The sequence below is a fragment of the Leptopilina heterotoma genome, unplaced genomic scaffold, assembly GCF_015476425.1.
Source record: "Leptopilina heterotoma isolate Lh14 unplaced genomic scaffold, ASM1547642v1 Lhet_63, whole genome shotgun sequence".
In the NCBI taxonomy this organism is placed as follows: Eukaryota; Metazoa; Arthropoda; class Insecta; order Hymenoptera; family Figitidae; genus Leptopilina; species Leptopilina heterotoma.
In genome coordinates, this window is record NW_025111149.1 from 3,885,721 (window position 1) to 3,905,007 (window position 19,287).

Genomic DNA, 19,287 nt, shown 5'->3' on the forward strand with positions numbered 1-19,287 from the left:
TAAAGTTAATTTATTGAAAATCATTTAATTATTGCAAAGAATTTAATTAAAAAAATTGAGAATAATTGAATTGTTTCAAAGGATTTATTAAAATTTTAGAAAATAATTGAATTCTTCGGGAAATTGTATCAAAATTTTGTTGAAAACAATTGAATTTTTCTGAAAAATTTTATTACTTATGAAAATAATCGAATTTTTCAGAAGAGTTATATTAAAATTTTAAAGTAGTATGCTAGTAAAAATTTCTGATTAGAAACATTGTAGTAGGAATTTTAAGAAATAATGAAATTTCAAGAGAATTTTAAATGGAAATCTTTGGAAATTGTAATTACTGTTAAAAAATCAATTATTAACTATTGAAGTGGTTAATTATTATTATTTATTGTTTTCAAAAATTTTAATAAGATTCTTTAAAACAATTCAACTATGTATTTTAAAAAAAAATTTTAATAAATTTCTCCACCAAAATTGAATTATTTTCGAATATTTTTGTTCTGTATAAGAATTTAATTATTTTCAATAAACTTTCATGATGGACTCCAATTATTTTTTCAGGTTTACTAAAATTATTCGCAGAAATTCAATTATTTTCAAAAAAAAAGTTTAGTAAAATTCTACAAATTAGATTTTCTTAAAAATTTTAATAAATTTCTTCTCAAGAATTCAATTATTTTCTTAACTAAAGGAAAAATAAAAAATAGTTATACCTAGATGCAATTTTTAGAATAAATTAATCAATTATATTATCAATTATTTCTTTTGTATTTAAATAATTGAATTATCGTAGAAATTTCTGATACGAATTAAATTAAAAATTAATTTCAGTTGAGATTTTGGAAAATCAGGGTTCTATTTTTTATTTTTCTATAAAATTATTAAAGTTTTGAACAATTTTACTTAAAAATTCCAAAAGTAATTTAATATTTTAGAAAGTTAATAATTCTTGTGTTCACAATTTGCTTTTACAATTTTTATAAATAATTGAATTTCAAAAGATTTCAAATGGAAATTTAAGAAAATTTTAATTAAAAATTGTAAAGAATTTAGTTGTTTGATTCAATTAAATTGTAATTTAGTTAGAATTATATTCAATTTATTTCGAATCATAGTTTAAAATTTGTAGAAACAAGTTTTTAAAAAAAAAAAAAATTTTATAAATGATCGAATTTTAAAAATGTTTTCAATTTAAATCTTTGAGAATCTTTGTCGATAAAATTATAATTATTTAAATAAATTTATTTTTAAACATTGTTATTTTATTACTTTCCTAAAAAATAATTAAAGTTTTGAATAATTTAATTTATAAATTCTAAGAAAAGAATTGAATTTTTGAAAGAATTGTAATTGTAATTTTTAGAAATAATTTAAATTCCATAAAAATTTCAAATTATTTTAATTCTCGTTGAAAAATAAATAACAATTGAATTTAATTACTTAAATTAGTTATTTTGACAAAATTTATTGTTTTTAAATAATTTAATTTAGAAATTCTGAAAAAATGAGGTTGCATGTTGAAAAATTGTACAATTTAAATTTTTTGAAGAGAGTTGAATTCCTGAAAATAATTTTAAAAAATCGAAACATTTAGAAATTTTGTCAAATGTTATTGAAATAAATTTTAGTCGTTAAATTTAACTATTGAATTTTTTTTAAGAAAGTCCTTTTTACAGTAGTAATATACATTATAATAATCGTAAGTTTCCTTTCCGTTAGCAAATTATCTGCATTCATTTGTTTGTTTTGAAAATTAAATTTTGTGGGTTAAGTATTGGCATTTTTTATATTTTTTAATGTCAAACTTTTTAATGTGTTTTGATGTGTTTCAATGGTTATGTTTTATATTATTTTGTGTTTAATTCAATTTTTAACTTTTCAACTATCATTCATTCTGAAGGTAAATACTTTTTTATAATTTAATTTAATGTATATAATTTAATGTTAACATTATTTCAATATTATTAAAAAAAGTTATTTGATATAATTTACATTCAATTGAATTATATTTTTTTTAATTTCTTAATTACAGAATATTTAGTTTTTTAACTTTTTAATAATTTTTTAACTTGCAAAATGCTAAATAATGTAATTGTTAAAAATATAATATTTATTTTTCATAATTTTTGACAGATATAATTATTATTTGAAATAATTACTATATTATTAAAGACTACAACATAAATTTAAGTTATCAAAGTATATTTTACAAAATAGTAATTTAATACAATTTTTATTTCTTATAATTTCTATAACATAAAAATATTGTTTAATATAATGTTAATTTTATAAACTTTTAACATTTTTTAATGTTTAAAATTAATACGTGATTCACAGAATATTCAACTAATCAATGAAAATATATTGTCAATTTTTTCAATTAAAAATATATTACATCAAAAGCTTTTCTCTATATTTAAATAATGTTAACATTAAATTATGGACACATACCTGCCGAGTAAATGATAATTATAAAGTTAAAAATTCAATGAAACAACCAATGTATAGAATTAAAATTTTGGGGCTATGGTACGCCTAAAATTCACCTGGCATTTTTTTCGTTGTTTCTAAAAACGAATTTAGAATTTTTTTAATTTGATGCTTCATTATATTATATTACATCTTGTAATTAAATAATTAATGCAAGTTATAATTAGTATTTTTACTACAGATTTTTTGTTTTCCAAAGAAATTAGAATTAAAAGTTCATGTTTAACTTTATCATTTTCATTTAATTTAATATTTTGCAGTTATGTTAGATTCGAAAGATACGGAATTCTTTGTTTAAAAAGCTAAATGAATAATTATTTTTTTAATTTTTAGAATAATTAAAAGTTTCGTTATCAAAATTATTTTTAATTTTTAAATTATTTTGAAAATAAAAGTATAAAATATGTAACAATTTTTGCGATATTCAATTTTCTTCGTACAACAAGAAAGTTTAACAGCAGTAATAGCATTTTAACAAAATTTATCGGATTCACTTGTAATTCGTTTCTAATGCGTTAAATTTGACATTAAATTTTAGAAATTCAAAATAGAACTTCCTTTTCAGGATTCCTACAGAAATCCGAATTTAAAATTCCATACCTTTTCGATGATTTCCAGGTCAAATTTTTACGAAATTCCAGTGGAATTTTAAATCTAATTTCAATATTTTTGGGCTCTTTAAAAACACTCTTTGTTATTATAACTTCGTAGATATATACTCAATAAATTTGATTCCTAATTATATGATTAATAGTTACTCGATTTTATTTATTTAACAATAATATGTTTACTCTTTTTCAGTTATCTAAAAACTTTAAAATTCTTTTTTACTTTTTCAAATATTTAAATATATGGCGCCATGTCACGTGACTTTGTTTTTGACAGGAGTGTTTTTTAGGTTATGTTAGACGCACTTTCTTGAAATTTTGCACGTTTTGCACTGTTTTTGGCGTTTTTGTTATAAGTCTCGGAAGTCTTTTAGATCTTTTCGTTTCAAGTCTTTTTCTTTCAAGAACAAAGTTATTAGTAAGAGTATTAAATATATTTTCTATAGTAATAATTAAAATTTATCGAAGTTTGATTACTTTGGAAAAGCAACAACGACTTTGAATAAGGAATCACGAAGGAATTTGAAAACTGTTGTTTTAAAAAATGTTTGAAGCCAGTGGAGATTTTGATGATGAAGAATTGCAGGAGGATGAAGAAGAACTTTTAGTTTACGTAGAATTTCCAAATTGTGACGAAAATAGCATGTTTGGTACGGAGAGACTGAAACTTGATATACTTGGAATTGACACTGAGACACCAATAATACAAGTTAATGGAAAAGTAAGTCTCCCTTTTTGAATAACGTTTTCTCTATCTTTTATTGTGTTTTTTTATCTTTTTAATATTTTTCTCACAGTTTTTCGAGGGCGTTTATGAAGATGCTGTCGGTACTTATATGTTTTTCGAAAAGGACAATACTATCAGTGTTGACGATCCTGTTTTTGAAGTTGCACCAACTCTCAGATATTTGACGAAAAGTAGAAAATTGTTAAAAATGCAGAGAGTATTCATTGCACCCAGAACAGAAGTTTTAGGCAATTCTGTACACAATGAATCTTTACCGAATATTGAGACGATAATAGAGGCTGGAGTTCCTCCCAAGTACCAGGACGAAGGTTATAATCATATTTTATTGTTTTTCATTTATTTATTTATTTATTTAAGTATAGTAAACGGGACTATAATCTTCTATTTTCTATATTAAGGGGAGACTTATCGACTACATTTTTAACTATATCAAGAAAATTATTTAAATCATCCTACATAAAATTATTTTTATAGTAATTTTTTGAGAGGAAATCAATGGTAAAAAAATATTCTGACCCTTTTTGGATTTTTATATTTTATAAAAATCAATTTTTTCATTCGGAAATATTTTTTTAGATACAAAAAAACATATTTTTTAGAACATTACGGATGGATTTGAAAATCTATCAATTTTTAAGAAAAATAAAGATCCAAAAAGGGTCAGAACATTTTCTGACCGATTTTATTTTTTGACCATTGATTTCCTCTCAAAAAATTACTATAAAATTAAAAATAATTTTATGGAAGATTTAAATCATTTTCTTGATAAAATGTAGTCGAAGTTTCCTCTTAATAATCGTTGAATACCGAAAATCTGTTCGTAGTTTGAAATTAGTTATTTGTTTTTTTGTTTCCTAACTTTTTTAATAATTTTTCTTTCAAAATGTTTTCAATTTTAAAATTAATGTAGGTATTCAAAATTATTGAATTCGTGCAAAGAATTTTATCAAAAATATTTGAAAATAATTGAATTCCATCGAAGAATTTTTTTAAAATTGTATTAAAAGTAATTTAATTCTCTCGAAGATTTTTATTATTTATGAACATAATTTAATTTTTTTTAAATAATAGTTTTTTTTAATATATTTTAAATGAAAATTTTGAAAGTAATTGAATTTCAAGAAGAATTTCTTTAAAGTTTTTTAAAGAATCGTGATAGTTAATAATTGTAATTAAACATTTGATTATTGAACTTTATTAAGATTTTTAGAAAATAATTAACTTCTCAAAATTTTATTATAATTTTTTTAAATAATTCAATTCAAAGAATTCACGGAATGTTATTACAATATTCAAAATAGAGGTCTTTCAAAGAATTTCTTTAATTTTTTTAATATAATCGATTTTGTTAATAATTTAATTAGTAATAATAATTATTTTATTATAAAATTTCATTAAAATTATTGATAGAAAATTAAATACATTTGAACAATTTTATTAGATTTTTCGTAAATAATTAAATTTTTTTTGGTTTTTTAAAAATAATGTAGTTTTTTAAATAATTGTGATGGAAAATTTTGAAAGAAATTGAATTTCACAAAGAATTTCTTTCAAGTTTTTAAAATAATTGTGTTTGTTAATAATAGGAATTGAAAAAATTGATTATTGTATTTTATTAAAATTTGTTCGGAAATAATTGGATCCTTCAGAAAAATTTTATTACAATTTTTAAAAATAAATGAATCCTTTCGAGAAATTGTATTAAAATTGTTTTGAATATAATTAAATCCCTGAGAAGAATTTTTTGTTCATAAAAAAATTTTAATTTTTTGCATTCAATTTTACTATTTATAAAAATAATTAAATTTTTTCGAAGAATTTTATTAAAATTGTATTGAAATAATTGAATTCCTGCGAAGAATTTTACTATTTTTGAAAATAATTGAATTTTTCTGAAGAATTTTATTATTTCTGGAAATAATTTTATTAAAATATTTGAAAATAATAAACAATAATAATTAATTAGTAAATTTGTTAATATAATTAAATTTTTTTAATTTTTCAAAAATATTGAAGTTGATAGGGTAAATGCACTAGTAGTCGGACACTTAAGGATACAATCTTAAATTATGCTTCTTTTCTTGAAATAGCAAATATCTACTGTGTTTATAAGCACATTATTAATTAAAGGAGTTCTTCAGGATTAAAAATCATATAAATTTGTTACAAATAGTTAAGTATTTAATAAAATATAAACATTTTAATAAAAAATTACGAATGCTTTAGTAGTCGGACACTTTTTCCCCTTGTTTCTATAGTCGGACATCTGTCAGATATTTTGAATTTATAAAGTAAAAAAGATAATTTTTTAATTGCTATCTGCTGGAAAATGGAATTAAAGCATATTAGAAGTTATTAATATAATATTTAAACCCTATAAGTTTTAATATTTATGATTAACTATCAACAAAACTTTGTGCCACTCATCGCGCTACTCGAAAATGGTTGTATCTATAGTCGGACACCATGATTTTTAAAGCATTAAATAAAATATTTCTTGTTTAATTATTTTCGAAAATAACACTATTTTAATAAAATATAAACTTCACACATTCGTCTAGTATACTTTTTAAAGCAATTATCACAATGCATTATTATTTATTTGTCAAAAAACACGAAAGTGTCCGACTACTAGTACTGTCCGACTATACCCGCACTTACCCTATTTGAAAATAAAAAATTTTGTAATTTGCATTTAATACAAATTTAATAATAAATTGAATATTATTGCGTTTCGCGCTTAACATTTGTTGTACAATAATATTGACATTGTTATTATTTTTAGCGCTAGCCTTTTGGACAGATGCGAGAGCTGAAAGAATCGATATATTAAATAATTACATCGAAAAACAACGAATTCGTAGGGAGAAAAGATCACGTGGCATTAGTCCTGTTTCCGAATCAGACGAAGATAATCCATTTATGTTCACATTACCTCAAAATAACGGAGAAGAAGAGGAAGAAGAAGAACCCGATGAAGTACTCGATGGAGAAGATAGATTAATCGAAGAAGAAGAAGAGGAGGAAAATCTTTCCGATTGTAATCCAGAACTAAACGAATTTGAACGCTTTGTGGAAAATTCTGCCGAGCAACCTTCAGATTATCATGAGGATGAAATTGATGAACCCCAACCATCGACATCGAGAGAATTTAAACCGTTTATCGGTCCTGGAAAAACTGTCACTCGTAATAAAGGTATCGTAAAAGTGAAAGGCGCAAGAAAAAAAAATATTGACAAAAATCAAAAGACTGTCGATAAAAAGAAGCAATTACATAAAGAGACTTTAGAAATGGACCAAACTAATCAAGAATTAATGTACGAAAATTTCCCCCAAACCGAAAGTGTTAACGAATCTGAAGTTGAAGAATTTATCACCGATGAAATTCACACCGAACATAGTCGAACGATAAAAAGGGAATTTACATCAACAGCCGATAAAAAATTACAAAAGAAAGAAAAACGCGAAGCGAAAATGAAAGAAATATCCGAACAGTTGAGAAAGATGAGCGGAATTACTCAGGAAGAGGAGGAAGAGGAAGAAGAGGAAATGATTATATAAGGGAAAACTTCATAAAAAAAATCTATTTTATTTAAATAAAAGTACTGCAAGATGATCAGCTGCTTCCTTTACCAAAAATTCCTATATCAATTTACCGTATTCAGTAAGTACAATATTGATCCAAGAACAAATTTACATCCTGCTTTTTAAAATTGTTTCTCAATCATTAAAAATTATCAAAAAATATTTTTTCTTCTAACATTAAAATTATTATATTTTCTTTAAAAAAAAATTGTCTAAATTGAAAATTTGATAAATCTCTATGAGCAACGAGACACAAGCATTTGAAAAAATAGAGAACAAGTTGAACTTGTTTTTTCTCTCTCATTTAAATTAGGAATGTTCCCGAATGAAATTGAGTCCTCACCAACCCAAGTCGCCTGGTAATTCATCGGGATATTCGCCGGTCAAACAAGCAGTGCAGTGACCGATGTAACTACTTTCTCGATTATCCATTCCGTGTCTGACAGCGTCAACGAGACCGTCAACTGAAAGATATGTTAAACTATCAGCGCCGACGTGTTTCGCCAATTTCACGCTGTCCAATTTATTTGCAATTAATTCCTCTCTCGTGGGAATATTTATTCCCATATAGCAGGGATACTTCAGAGGCGGTGAAGCAATTCTTATATGGACCTAGAAATGAGTCAGTTTAATTAATTTTTGATTAATTTAGAATTGAAAATTTAATTTCATTAGAAAAGTGAATTAATTTTGAATACCTGGAATTATAACTTATCTTCAAAAAATTCAATTACTTTCAATTTCATTTCGTGAAATTGAATTAATTCAAAATTTTACTTCAATTCTTCAGTCCCGTAAAATTGAATTACTTTTATTTCGCAAAATGTAATAAATTTTGATAAAAATTATTTTGAAATAATTTTAATTTTATTTTGTAAAATTGAAATTATCAAAAATTTTACTTCAATTCCGTAAAATTGAATAAATTTTATTTTAATTTCGTAAAATGGAATTAATTGTCATTGAAATTAAAATTTATAATTCAGTTCAGTTATTTTGAATTATTTTTAAATAATTTTAATGATATATTTTGTAGTTAATTTAATTAATCTTAATTTAAAATCAAAAATTTAATTCTAATTGAATGTATAAAATTGAATTAATTAAAAATTTTACTTTAACTTCGTGGAATTGAATTTATCCAAAATTTTATATCAATTGCGTGAAATTGAATTAATTTCTATTCAATTTCCTGAAATTGAATTAATTCAAAATTTTACTTTAACTCCGTAAAACTGAATTAATTTTATTTCGCAAAATGTAATTAATTTTAAAACAAATTCAATTCAATTTAAATAAATTGAATTATTTTGAAATAATTTTAATTTAATTTTATAATATTGAATCAATTTTAAATTTATTTCGTCAAATGGAATTAATTTTAATTTTAATGCAAAACTTTTTAATAGAATATTTTAAATTTTAATTGAAAATTTTACTTTAATTTCGTGAAATAAAGTTTATTTAAAATTTTACCTTAATTCCGTAAAATTGAATTCATTTTAATTTACTTAAATTGAAACTTTTAATTAATTTTAATTACATTTAGTAAAATTTAATTACTTCGATTAAATTTTATTTTAATTTCTTCAATGGAATTAATTTACATTTAAATTCAGATCTTTTTAATTCAATATGTCAAATTTCAATTGAAAATTTTACTTTAATTTCAAAAAATTTGTGAAATTCAAAAATTTTACATCAACTCTGTAAAACTGAAATAATTTTATTTTTATTTCACAAAAGATTGAAATAATTTTAATTTAGTTTTGTAAAATTGAATTATTTTTATTTAATTATAATTTAATTTCGTAAAAGTGAATATGTTTAATATATTTTTGTAAAATTGAATTAATTAAAAATTATACTTAAATTTTGTAAAATTGAATTAGTTTAAAATGTTGCTTCAATTTTGTAAAATTAAATTACTTAATTTAAATTCAGTACCTATTTTAATTTAATTTCGTAAAATTAAATTAGTTTTGAATAAATTAGAACTTAACTTCGAAAAATTGAATAAATTTTAATTTAATTTTTAAAAATGGAATTCGATTTAATTTTGTAAAATTGCATAAATTTTAATTGATTTTCGTAAAATTGAATTAGTTTTGATTTAATTTCATACAATTCAATTAATTTTTAATTCAAAGTCATTTATTTTCTTAAAATTGAATTAATTAAAATTTTCAACTTAATTTCGTAGAAAATTAACTAATTAACTAATTAATTAATCACTCCTTGACTCGGAGTGATCGTTAATTTTCACTATTTATTAAAACACGACTGAGTGATAGAATCATCTCTACTCTTATTAATTTCGTAGAATTGAATTAATTTAATATTTCAATTTAATTTCGTTGAATTGAATTATTTTGAATTAACTTTATATTAATTTCATAAAATTGAATAAAATTTTTAATTAATTATAATTCAATTTCGTAATATTGGATTAATTTCAATTTAATTTCGTAAAATTTCTGTGTATTTACCTCTTTTGCTCCAGCGTCTCGAAGCAGTTTGATAATTGGACCAATGGTGTTTCCTCGGACAATTGAGTCGTCGATTAAAATCAATTTTTTGCCTTTGACATTTTCAGACAAGGCACCGAATTTTTTCGCCACTCCCAATTGTCTTAATCGTGTGCTTGGCTGAATAAACGTTCTGCCAACGTATCGATTTTTGCAAAGAACTTCTGCAAAAGGAATTTGTGACTGCAAAAAATTAATGCAATTTTAGAATATTTTCTTTTAACATTTTCTTGACTTATAGGCCATTTTTTTTTCTTTTCTTTAGCGGGAAGAAAAAGAAACAAACCTGTCTTGCATAACCGTGTGCTGCAGCTGTTCCCGATTCGGGAACCGAACTGACAATATCGGCCACGACAGGAGATTCTAGGGCTAAAACTCTTCCACATTGCATTCGAACTGAATAGACCATTTGACCTGAAATCGAAAATTTTTCTTTTAAGTTCTCTTCTTTTTTAAATTAAAAAATAACTAAAAACTGAAAAATTTCAAACTAAAAAGAACTATTTTTCTAACAATTAGTTTAGAATGAAACAAATATTTTTTTGGTTAAATTCCTTTTCTAAACTAAAGAAATAAGTAAAGACTAAAAAAATTCTATTACTGAAAAGAACTAATTTTTCGGAATTTGCATCAGAAAATCTAATTTAGAAAAAATATTTTTTTGTATATTTATTAATTTTCAAATTAATAAAATAGTTTTTTGTTTTCAGACGAGACGAAGAGGATTACCTTCGAAAATACTATCGCTTCTGGCAAAGTAAACGTATTCAAAGATGCAAAATGCCTGGGGTTTTTTGTCAGGCCTCTCAATGATGTCAATTGTCTTGATGCCTTCTCGTGTTAATTCAACAATTTCACCGGGAAATACTTCTCGAACGTATCGTGCGCCAATGCTGAGGAAACCACACGATTCTGATGAAATTACCCAACCTTCGGCATCGTTTTCCTCGTCGGAATCGTTACCTAGTTTTGTTTTGATTTTTGGAATGGTGAGTATTATTTTTTATTTTTTTATATGATAATTTTTTTTATTTTTTTTCTTACCTAGATTACCAACGGGGACAATTTTTCCCAAACAAAGAGGTCGATTTCCATAGGGATCGCGAACACCGTAAATCTTATCCCTCTGCATTATGACGAGCGAATAAGAAAGTGGTGCCAATTGCATTAAATGTTTAATTCTCGCTGGCCAGTCGGGTCCATTTAATTCACCCTCAGGTGGATTGAGGCACAATGCTTGTGTGATTAATTCCGAATCTGAATGCGTTGAGAGACCGACTCCTCGGCCCAAAACCTATTTTGAGAATTTCATCTTTTATTCTAGTTTGATTTTCATTTTTTTGGAAAAACTGATTTGAAAAAATTATTTTTCCAAAGGATCTTCTTTTTTAGGATTTCATTTATTTTGTTTTGTTTTAATAGTGTAAGCCTAGGATAGTTTGACTTTTTCGACTATTTTCGAAAAATATGACTTTTTCGACTTATTTTGATAAAAAGTGACTTTTCCGACTTTTCTTCAAAATATTCCTCCAAAAATTATAAAATATTTTTAAAAAAAGGAATTTTTAGAATTTTTTCATTATATTTTTTTGAAATTCAATTATTTTCAATTATGTATGTATTTCCAAAAATTCAAATCTCTAAATACAAAAACTAATTACATTATAATTTTAAAAAACAATTTTTTTTGAATTATTAGTACAATTTTTGAGAAGTCAATTATTTTTAAAAAATTTAATTACAATACTTCCAAAAATTGATTAGTTTTTAAATTGTCAATAATTCTTTAAAGAAATTCAATTATTTTCGAAAAATGACATTACAATATTTTTAAAAAACTAATTTTTAGAATTTTTTTATCATCATTTTTTAAAATTCAATTGTCTTTAAAAAATTTTAATTCAAATATTTTTAAAAATCTAATATTTTTAAAATTATTATTCATATTTTGGAGAATCTAATCATTTTCAAAATGTTTAATCAAAATTCTGCAAAAAAAATTGATTAGTTTTTTAAAGTATCAAAAAATTCATATAAGAAAAAGAAATTCAATTATTTTTGAAAAATTTATTTATAAAAAACCATTTTTTCAATCATAATTTCTTAAAATTCAATTATTTTCAAAAATTTTAAATTAAACTATTTTAAAAATCTAATTTTTTGGAATCTTATTAAAATTTTGGAGAATCTAGTCATTTTTAAATTTCATATTAAAACTCTTTAATATTATTCATTTCTTTAAATTGACAAAAATTCTTTTAAGAAATTCAATTTTTTTTTAAAAATTACATTACGAGATTTTGAAACACTAATTTGTAGAAAAACTTATTATTTTTGGTTACAAACTTTCTATAATTCATCTTAATAGCTTTTTAAATAAATCATAAAGTGTTTAATTTGCAATTTTTATAAAAAATATGAATTCTTGTATCTAAATAATGTAATTCTCGACAATTTTTCGAAAAATTATTTAAAATAATTTATTTTGAGAAGAAGTTTATAGTTAAAAATTCTTGAAAATAATTGAATTTTAAACAAATTAACAATAACTTTCGAATAATTGAAATTCAGTAATATTGAATTGAAAACAATTGCGAATGTTATACTTAAGTGAACTTTCTTTGTTTTATAACTATACTCTCGATAAACTTTCTTAAAATTATTACAGTTAATTAATTTTGGGTTAAACTTATAGAAAATAACTGAATTTTGAAGAAGTTATAGTAGCAATTTTTAGAAATAATTAAATTTCGAAAGATTTCTGCATGCAAACTATTGAAAATTTAAATTTCAAGTTTCTTTAAATCAAAAATTCTAAATGTAACTTCATTTTTGAAAAATTCTAGTTCAAATTCCTTTGAAATTAGTTCAATTTTTAAAAATATATAATTTAATTAATAAAAAAAACTTTCGATTAATCGAAATTGGTAAAAATTTAAATTTGAAGTTTCTTTTCAAAATTCTCAAGAACTTGGTTTTTGAACAAAACAAATAATCGAAATTTCGTAATATTCATTTAAAAATAGTCGAATTATAGACGAATTTTAAGTGAACCTTCTTTTTTTAATTTAATTAAACTCTTGAAGAACTTTCTCAAGATTGTTAAAAGAATAATTGAATTTTGAATAAATTTAGTTGAAAATTCTTGAAAATAATTTAATTTCGAAGTTATGGTATCAATTTTTAGAAATATTAAAATTTTAGAAGGTTTCAAATTGAATTTTATTTGAAAATTTCAACTAATTGTATTCAATAATACTAATCTTTAAATACTTGTTTTAAAAAATTATTAAACTTTTGAATAAATTTGGTTACAAGTTTCTAGAAATAGAAAATCAAAATTATTAAAAATAATAATTGATCTAAAGATGATTTTTTCAGTAAAAAAATTCTGGAAAATAATTGAATTTTTAATAAATTTAGTAGAAAGTTCCCTGAAAATAATTGAATTTCAATCAAATCAATAAAATTTTCTTTGACTTTTTTCGACTTTTTTTCTACTTTAAATTCTACTGAAACGACTTAAATTTTTTACGCCTTAAAGTCAATCCGAGGCCTGAATTTATTGACGTTGTGTCGAATTATTTTCTCACCATTTTTCTCAAAGATTCAGTATTGACGAGTTCACCATTGTGAGCAACTGCCAATGCACCATGAGCTGTGTGAACAACAAATGGTTGACAATTAACTTCTTCACTCGCCGCACTCGTACTATATCTTGTGTGACCAATTCCTAAATTTCCTCGCAACTTTTTCATACTGTCATCATTGAAAATATTATTTATCATTCCCATTCCCTTGTGAACGTGAAATGATTTTGCGCAAACACCCTCGCTCGTTACAATTCCTGCACTTTCCTGTCCTCTATGCTGCAGGGCCACCAAACCTGAAATTACAATTAAAATCCTTAGTAGAATTCTCAATATTCTTCATATTAGCTATTTGCATTTTTTTTATCTTTATTAAAAGTGTAAATAAATAATAGACCAAAATTTACACTTGTTATGAAGATAGAGTGAAAATTTTTGAGATTTCTTATCTTTCGTGAACTTTGAACAATTATCAAAAATGATCGAATTTTTAATTGGTTCGAAAATCGATATTTTAATAATTATAATTTTAATCAATTAAAAAGTGAATTTAATTTAAAAGTATTTGAAAATCACTAGAAATTGGTATTTTTCATATCTATTTCAATTCAAAAAAATTTCGATTGTCGATTGTCGATTGCAAAAATTTCCAAATTTCTCTCGTGTGCGGAGAATTTGAGGAAAAAACTCACCGAGACAAACAACTTGACCAACATCAATTGATGATGGCCAATCGCCGGCAGCAATGCAGCCAAAAACTCCACATTCATGTGTTAATCCTGTTCCTCGTTGCCCTCTTGTTTCACCTTTACTTCGTCTTTGTCTCACTTTTACTGTATCAATCATTAATCTCGAAATTCCATCTGAACAGGTTTCAATTTTATTATCGCTGGACATATTTTTATTTTACTATTGAAACAATTTATCTGAAACAAATGCAAAAAAAAAGAAAAGAATTAAATTTTAACAATTTTCAAAATTTTGTTTTCGACTTTTTTCTTTCTTTCATTAACTACGAGAGAAACTTTTCCGTAATTTTCCGTATATATTCATACAAAATATACTTTAGTAATGTAGAAAAAATACTGATGTGAATCTTGTTAATGACGAAATTTTAATAAGGTCAAAGAACATGGGATAAGCTTGAAATTGAGTCGAATCTTAGATATATTTAGTCAGAAATGCAGATAATAGTAGATAATTTAATAATTGCAGGCAATGATAAACCTTGAGAGAAGCAAATATTTTTTTATTCAGAAAAAATTGAAAAAAATTTTCAAATTTATTTTTATTTACATTTAAAAAAATCTGGATTTTTTATTTCTTTTCAAAATTCAGTAATTTGGAATTTACCAATTAAAAATTTTTTTTAATATTAAAGTTAGTAAGAAAATATATAAATATTAAAAAAATAGTATTTTTTACATGAACTTTATTTTGATACTCTACTTATATTTAATTCTGTTTATTTAATTATTTTATATTTTATTTTAATTAATAAGAATATTCAATCAATTATTAGACTTTATGTCTTTTTCTATGTAAAATAAAAAAATAACTCCAAAGAATTTTATGATTTATGAAAATAATTCCGTTCTTGCGACGAATAATATTAGAAAATTTTTTTAAAATAATTGAATTCAATTAGGGAAAAAATTCAAATTCTTTCGAGGAATTTAATTAAAATTTTATTGTACTGAAAATAATTCAACTCTTCGAATGAATTTTATAACAAAATTTTCAAAATAATTGAATTCTTGTTAAGAATTTTATTAAAAATTAATTTTCGAAAATTAATTGAATAACGCCAAGAAATTTGATTGAAAATAATAAATTCAATTCTTCTAAAGAGTTTTATAAAATAATTTTTAAAATAATTGAATTCTTGTTAAGAATTTTAATTGAATAACGCCAAGAAAGTTGATTGAAAATAATTGAATTCCCGCGAAGAATTTTATTATTTATAAAAATAATTGAATTCTCGACAAAAATATTATATTTAAATTTTTGAAAATAATTTAATTGTTTCAAAGAAAATAAAAATTTTTACGAAGAATTTAGTTAAAATTCTGTTGAAGATAATTGAATTTTATTTTTATTATGAAAATAATCTAAGTCTCTTGCGATGAATTTTACTAAAATTATTGACAAAAAATTGAATTTTTTTGATGATTTTTTATTAAAAACTTTTGAATATATAATTGAATTCTTTTAAGAAATTTTTTTAAAAATGTATTGAAACTAATTTTATTTTAATAAATAAATTCTATCTAAATTTTTGAAAATAATTAAATTTTTTCAAAGAATTTTATTATTTACGAAGATAATTCAATTCTTACAAAGAATTATATTAAAATTTATGAAAATTGTTGAATTTAAAGAAAGAATTTTATTAAAGATTCGAAAATAATTAAATTCCTGCAAAGAATTCAATTATTTAATAAAATAATTGAATTTTTGAAAAGAAATTTATTACAATTTAAAAAAAAAATTGAAGTCTTTCAAATGATTTATTAAAATGTTTAAAAATAATTGAATTCCTGTAAAGAATTTTTTTCTTATCTATGAAAGTAATTGAATTTCTGAGAAGAATTTTATTATTTATGAAAATAATTGTATTCTCACAGAAGAACTTTAATTAAAATTTTCGAAAATAATAAATAATAATTATTTACTACATAAGTGAATTTTTCTAAATTTTGAATCTAAAATCATTTAAAAATAGTTAATATTTGAAAATAAATTAATAATAATATTTTTTCTTTTGTAAGCCCGTTTATACGAATAAATAAATAAATAAAAAATTAAAACATCAAAATATGTGAATAACAATAATAATAAAATATAATAAAAATATTCAATTTTTTGTTAATATTTAAGTAAAAAAAAATTATTTTAATCTTATGAATAATTAAATTTCTATTATTAAAAATATATTTGCAATTTTTCGAAATTTTACAACAAAAAAAGGAATGTTTTGTTAATATTTATTGAGAGACCCCCAAGAGACAATTTCAATAAACATTATCAGTTTTGTTCCTATGAACTATTGACTTCATGATTGATTAAAGAAATTGTTTATTTATTGTTTACGATAATTTTATAGATCAGGATTCCCTAGTCAGTTTGATTTTGCAACAAGTTTCGTCATTCGATATAGGGACCTATATAAATTAACAAAAATATTAGAAATAATAATATACTGTTTTTGTTTATTCTTTAAAAACAAAAAAATTTGTTTATTTGTCTCCCATTAATTATATGCGTAAATAATTATTGTTTTGTAAGAATAGAAAAGCAAACAAATGTAAAATTTAAAAAATAATTATTTAAACAATAATATCATAATCGATAGTGACGTAAATATTTATTTTCTCTATTTTTCATAAATTAGTGTCAAACATTTTTTTATTCAAATTGTAAATTAAATTATGGGAATTATTTTTGAAAAATGAATCTAAAAAATTAGACATTTCCATTAATTTCTATTAATTTCCATTAATTTCTATTTTTAATTTTCTTTATTATTAAAATTTTTATTAATTAATAGAACTTAATGGAAATTTTTAGAAATGAATAGAAATTAACATTTCTAATTGTTGAGACTGTGTTCTCTTTTCTTAAAAATATTCCGCAGAGCAATTTGTAAGTTTATTGTTAATTTAGACAGTGGTTTTAAATTTTGCATAACGTTATAATAACATATCATATTTCTAGTTTTTATTATCAAAGTTTAGTGCTGAATTGAAGTAGATAATGGAAAAAATAAATCTAAAAGCAATTTCAATGTACATACTCTTATGACGAAAAGCAGAAATAGTTTATCAGATTTACTTTTGAATAGTTTTTTTATTGCTAAACTACTTGATAATATTAATAATTAATTCAATTACAACCGAATGTATCAATTATTAGTTTATTTAATAATTTTTAGATGAAAAATTACATTATCTTCAAATTTATTACCATCTTTATTTATTTACTTGTTCATTTATTTTTTAATTATGACAAAATATTTATAATATTTTTTTTACAATTATGACAATTATCTATAAAATACAATAATTTGTATTCAATTTTTACTAAAAATCGATTTATTATAAAAATTTATTTTCCATTGTTTACTTATTGATTAAAACAATATTGGTAAAAAATTATAACAATTATAAAATGTTTTGTAGATATAATTTAAAATTTAATAAGTTTATAAATTTAATTTTTACTAAGACTTGATTTATTATAAAAATTTATTCTCCATTTTTTAGTTGATAAAAATAGCTAGTCAAAAATGATCTAAAAATAGATAATTTTATCAGAAGGAAAAAATGAAATGCAGGGAAAAAACCCCAAATGTAAATGAGTTCTAGTAAATGAGAAAAATTTTAGAAAACAAAATTACCTATAGGTCGTGTTGGCTTTTTAAATATTACACAAATGAGAACGAGAATTTTATTTCCAAATGTATTCAATTAAAATTTTATTAAGTCAATTGAAAAATGTTAAAAGTAATCAGTGATGGAATTTTTTTTCGCCACTGTGTCCAATTAGATCAATTATTATTGAGAAAAAGAAAAGATGCCCTTTTGACATACACACGACAATATTTCTAATCTCTGCTCCAAAAAAAATAATTTTCAGAGATAATTTAATTTTAAACAGAGCCGAATTTTCTTTTAATATGGCAACAAAAAAAATGAAAAGTTGTACATTTACTTACTATTTTTGTTTGTTTATTAAGAAGTTGTTGAAATTTTTGTTTTCTTTTTTCAGTATTACTCACCACGTGTTACGAGTTCGTTGTCGTCAACGTAATAGAATCTTTCACCACACACTATTTCTCTCTCGAACGATGCGTAATAACTGACTGAGTTCTCAAGATTGAATGAATAATCCGACCAATGGAAAGAGGCTTTTGAATGAAAGGGCAGTTTCGGAATTTTATATACCTTCTCTTCTTTTTTTTTTACTCTCTGGTTGTGAGCAGATTGCGAGTGGCGAATCAAGAGCAGTTACAGAAAACTAATTTCGTACATTTTTACATTTTTGTTTTTAATGTACGAAAAATGTCTAATTTTTAGCTTTTTGGTTTTTAGGTTTCGTTTCTTTTATAGGTTTGGAAATTAATTTTTCATCTTTAGAAAACCACTGAAAGACTTTTCACTGTCTTGTATCGCTTAGAATTTTGAATCATGGAACCATGAATGCATGGAACTAAAAATCAAAAATGATTATTACTCAAATGCTGTCGAACTAGTCAAGGTCAAGGGAAAGTGAGACTCGTTTTTCTAGTTTTTGCCGAATTTTTTTGGGGACCCTAAATATTCTATTTTGTCCAGATTCTACTTTCTATTATTTAAGTTTGTTTTCTACTCTATTTGTTTAGTTTTCTATTATTTGATTTGAATTTTTTTCGTCGTATCTAGTTCGTATTTGTTTTAATTCGATTTAAGATTTTTCACATTATCTATGGACAGTTGTTGGTTTTGATTTATATTGCGTGTTTTCAGATAAGAAAATCAAGCGGAGGAAGTGGAAGATTATCCAGTGTTGCCAGTATATTGGCGATTTGGCTCCAAACTGGCAATTCTTTTTTATGAATGGCGATCGATGGCGCATGGCAATTTTTTTTTTATTAGTTAACACTAGGGACAGTTTTTTGATAAATGTCGAAAGATTGAGATTAATTTTATTCGTTCTTCGATTAGGAATTTATCCAGTCATCAGTGGGTTCGTGTAGTAGTTTG

The 19,287-nt window shown here is 22.5% G+C and overlaps 2 protein-coding genes across 2 annotated transcripts; one reads left to right on the forward strand and one right to left on the reverse strand.

The window, feature by feature from the left end:
• The first annotated feature begins 3,378 nt into the window (after positions 1-3,378).
• On the forward strand, positions 3,379-7,456 carry LOC122509811 (FK506-binding protein 5). Its single transcript, XM_043624064.1, has 3 exons — positions 3,379-3,813; positions 3,890-4,148; positions 6,626-7,456. The coding sequence occupies exons 1-3, from the start codon at positions 3,637-3,639 to the stop codon at positions 7,399-7,401; spliced, it is 1,212 nt and encodes a 403-aa protein (XP_043479999.1). The 5' UTR covers positions 3,379-3,636; the 3' UTR covers positions 7,402-7,456.
• On the reverse strand, positions 7,410-18,773 carry LOC122509807 (amidophosphoribosyltransferase-like). The gene is made up of 8 exons (XM_043624059.1): positions 18,324-18,773; positions 14,236-14,469; positions 13,547-13,839; positions 10,998-11,247; positions 10,683-10,916; positions 10,240-10,367; positions 9,915-10,136; positions 7,410-8,037 (listed from the first exon to the last, which is right to left on the reverse strand). Exons 2-8 carry the CDS (start codon positions 14,438-14,440, stop codon positions 7,765-7,767), a joined length of 1,605 nt encoding a protein of 534 aa, XP_043479994.1. The 5' UTR covers positions 14,441-14,469; positions 18,324-18,773; the 3' UTR covers positions 7,410-7,764.
• Positions 18,774-19,287: the final 514 nt, after the last annotated feature.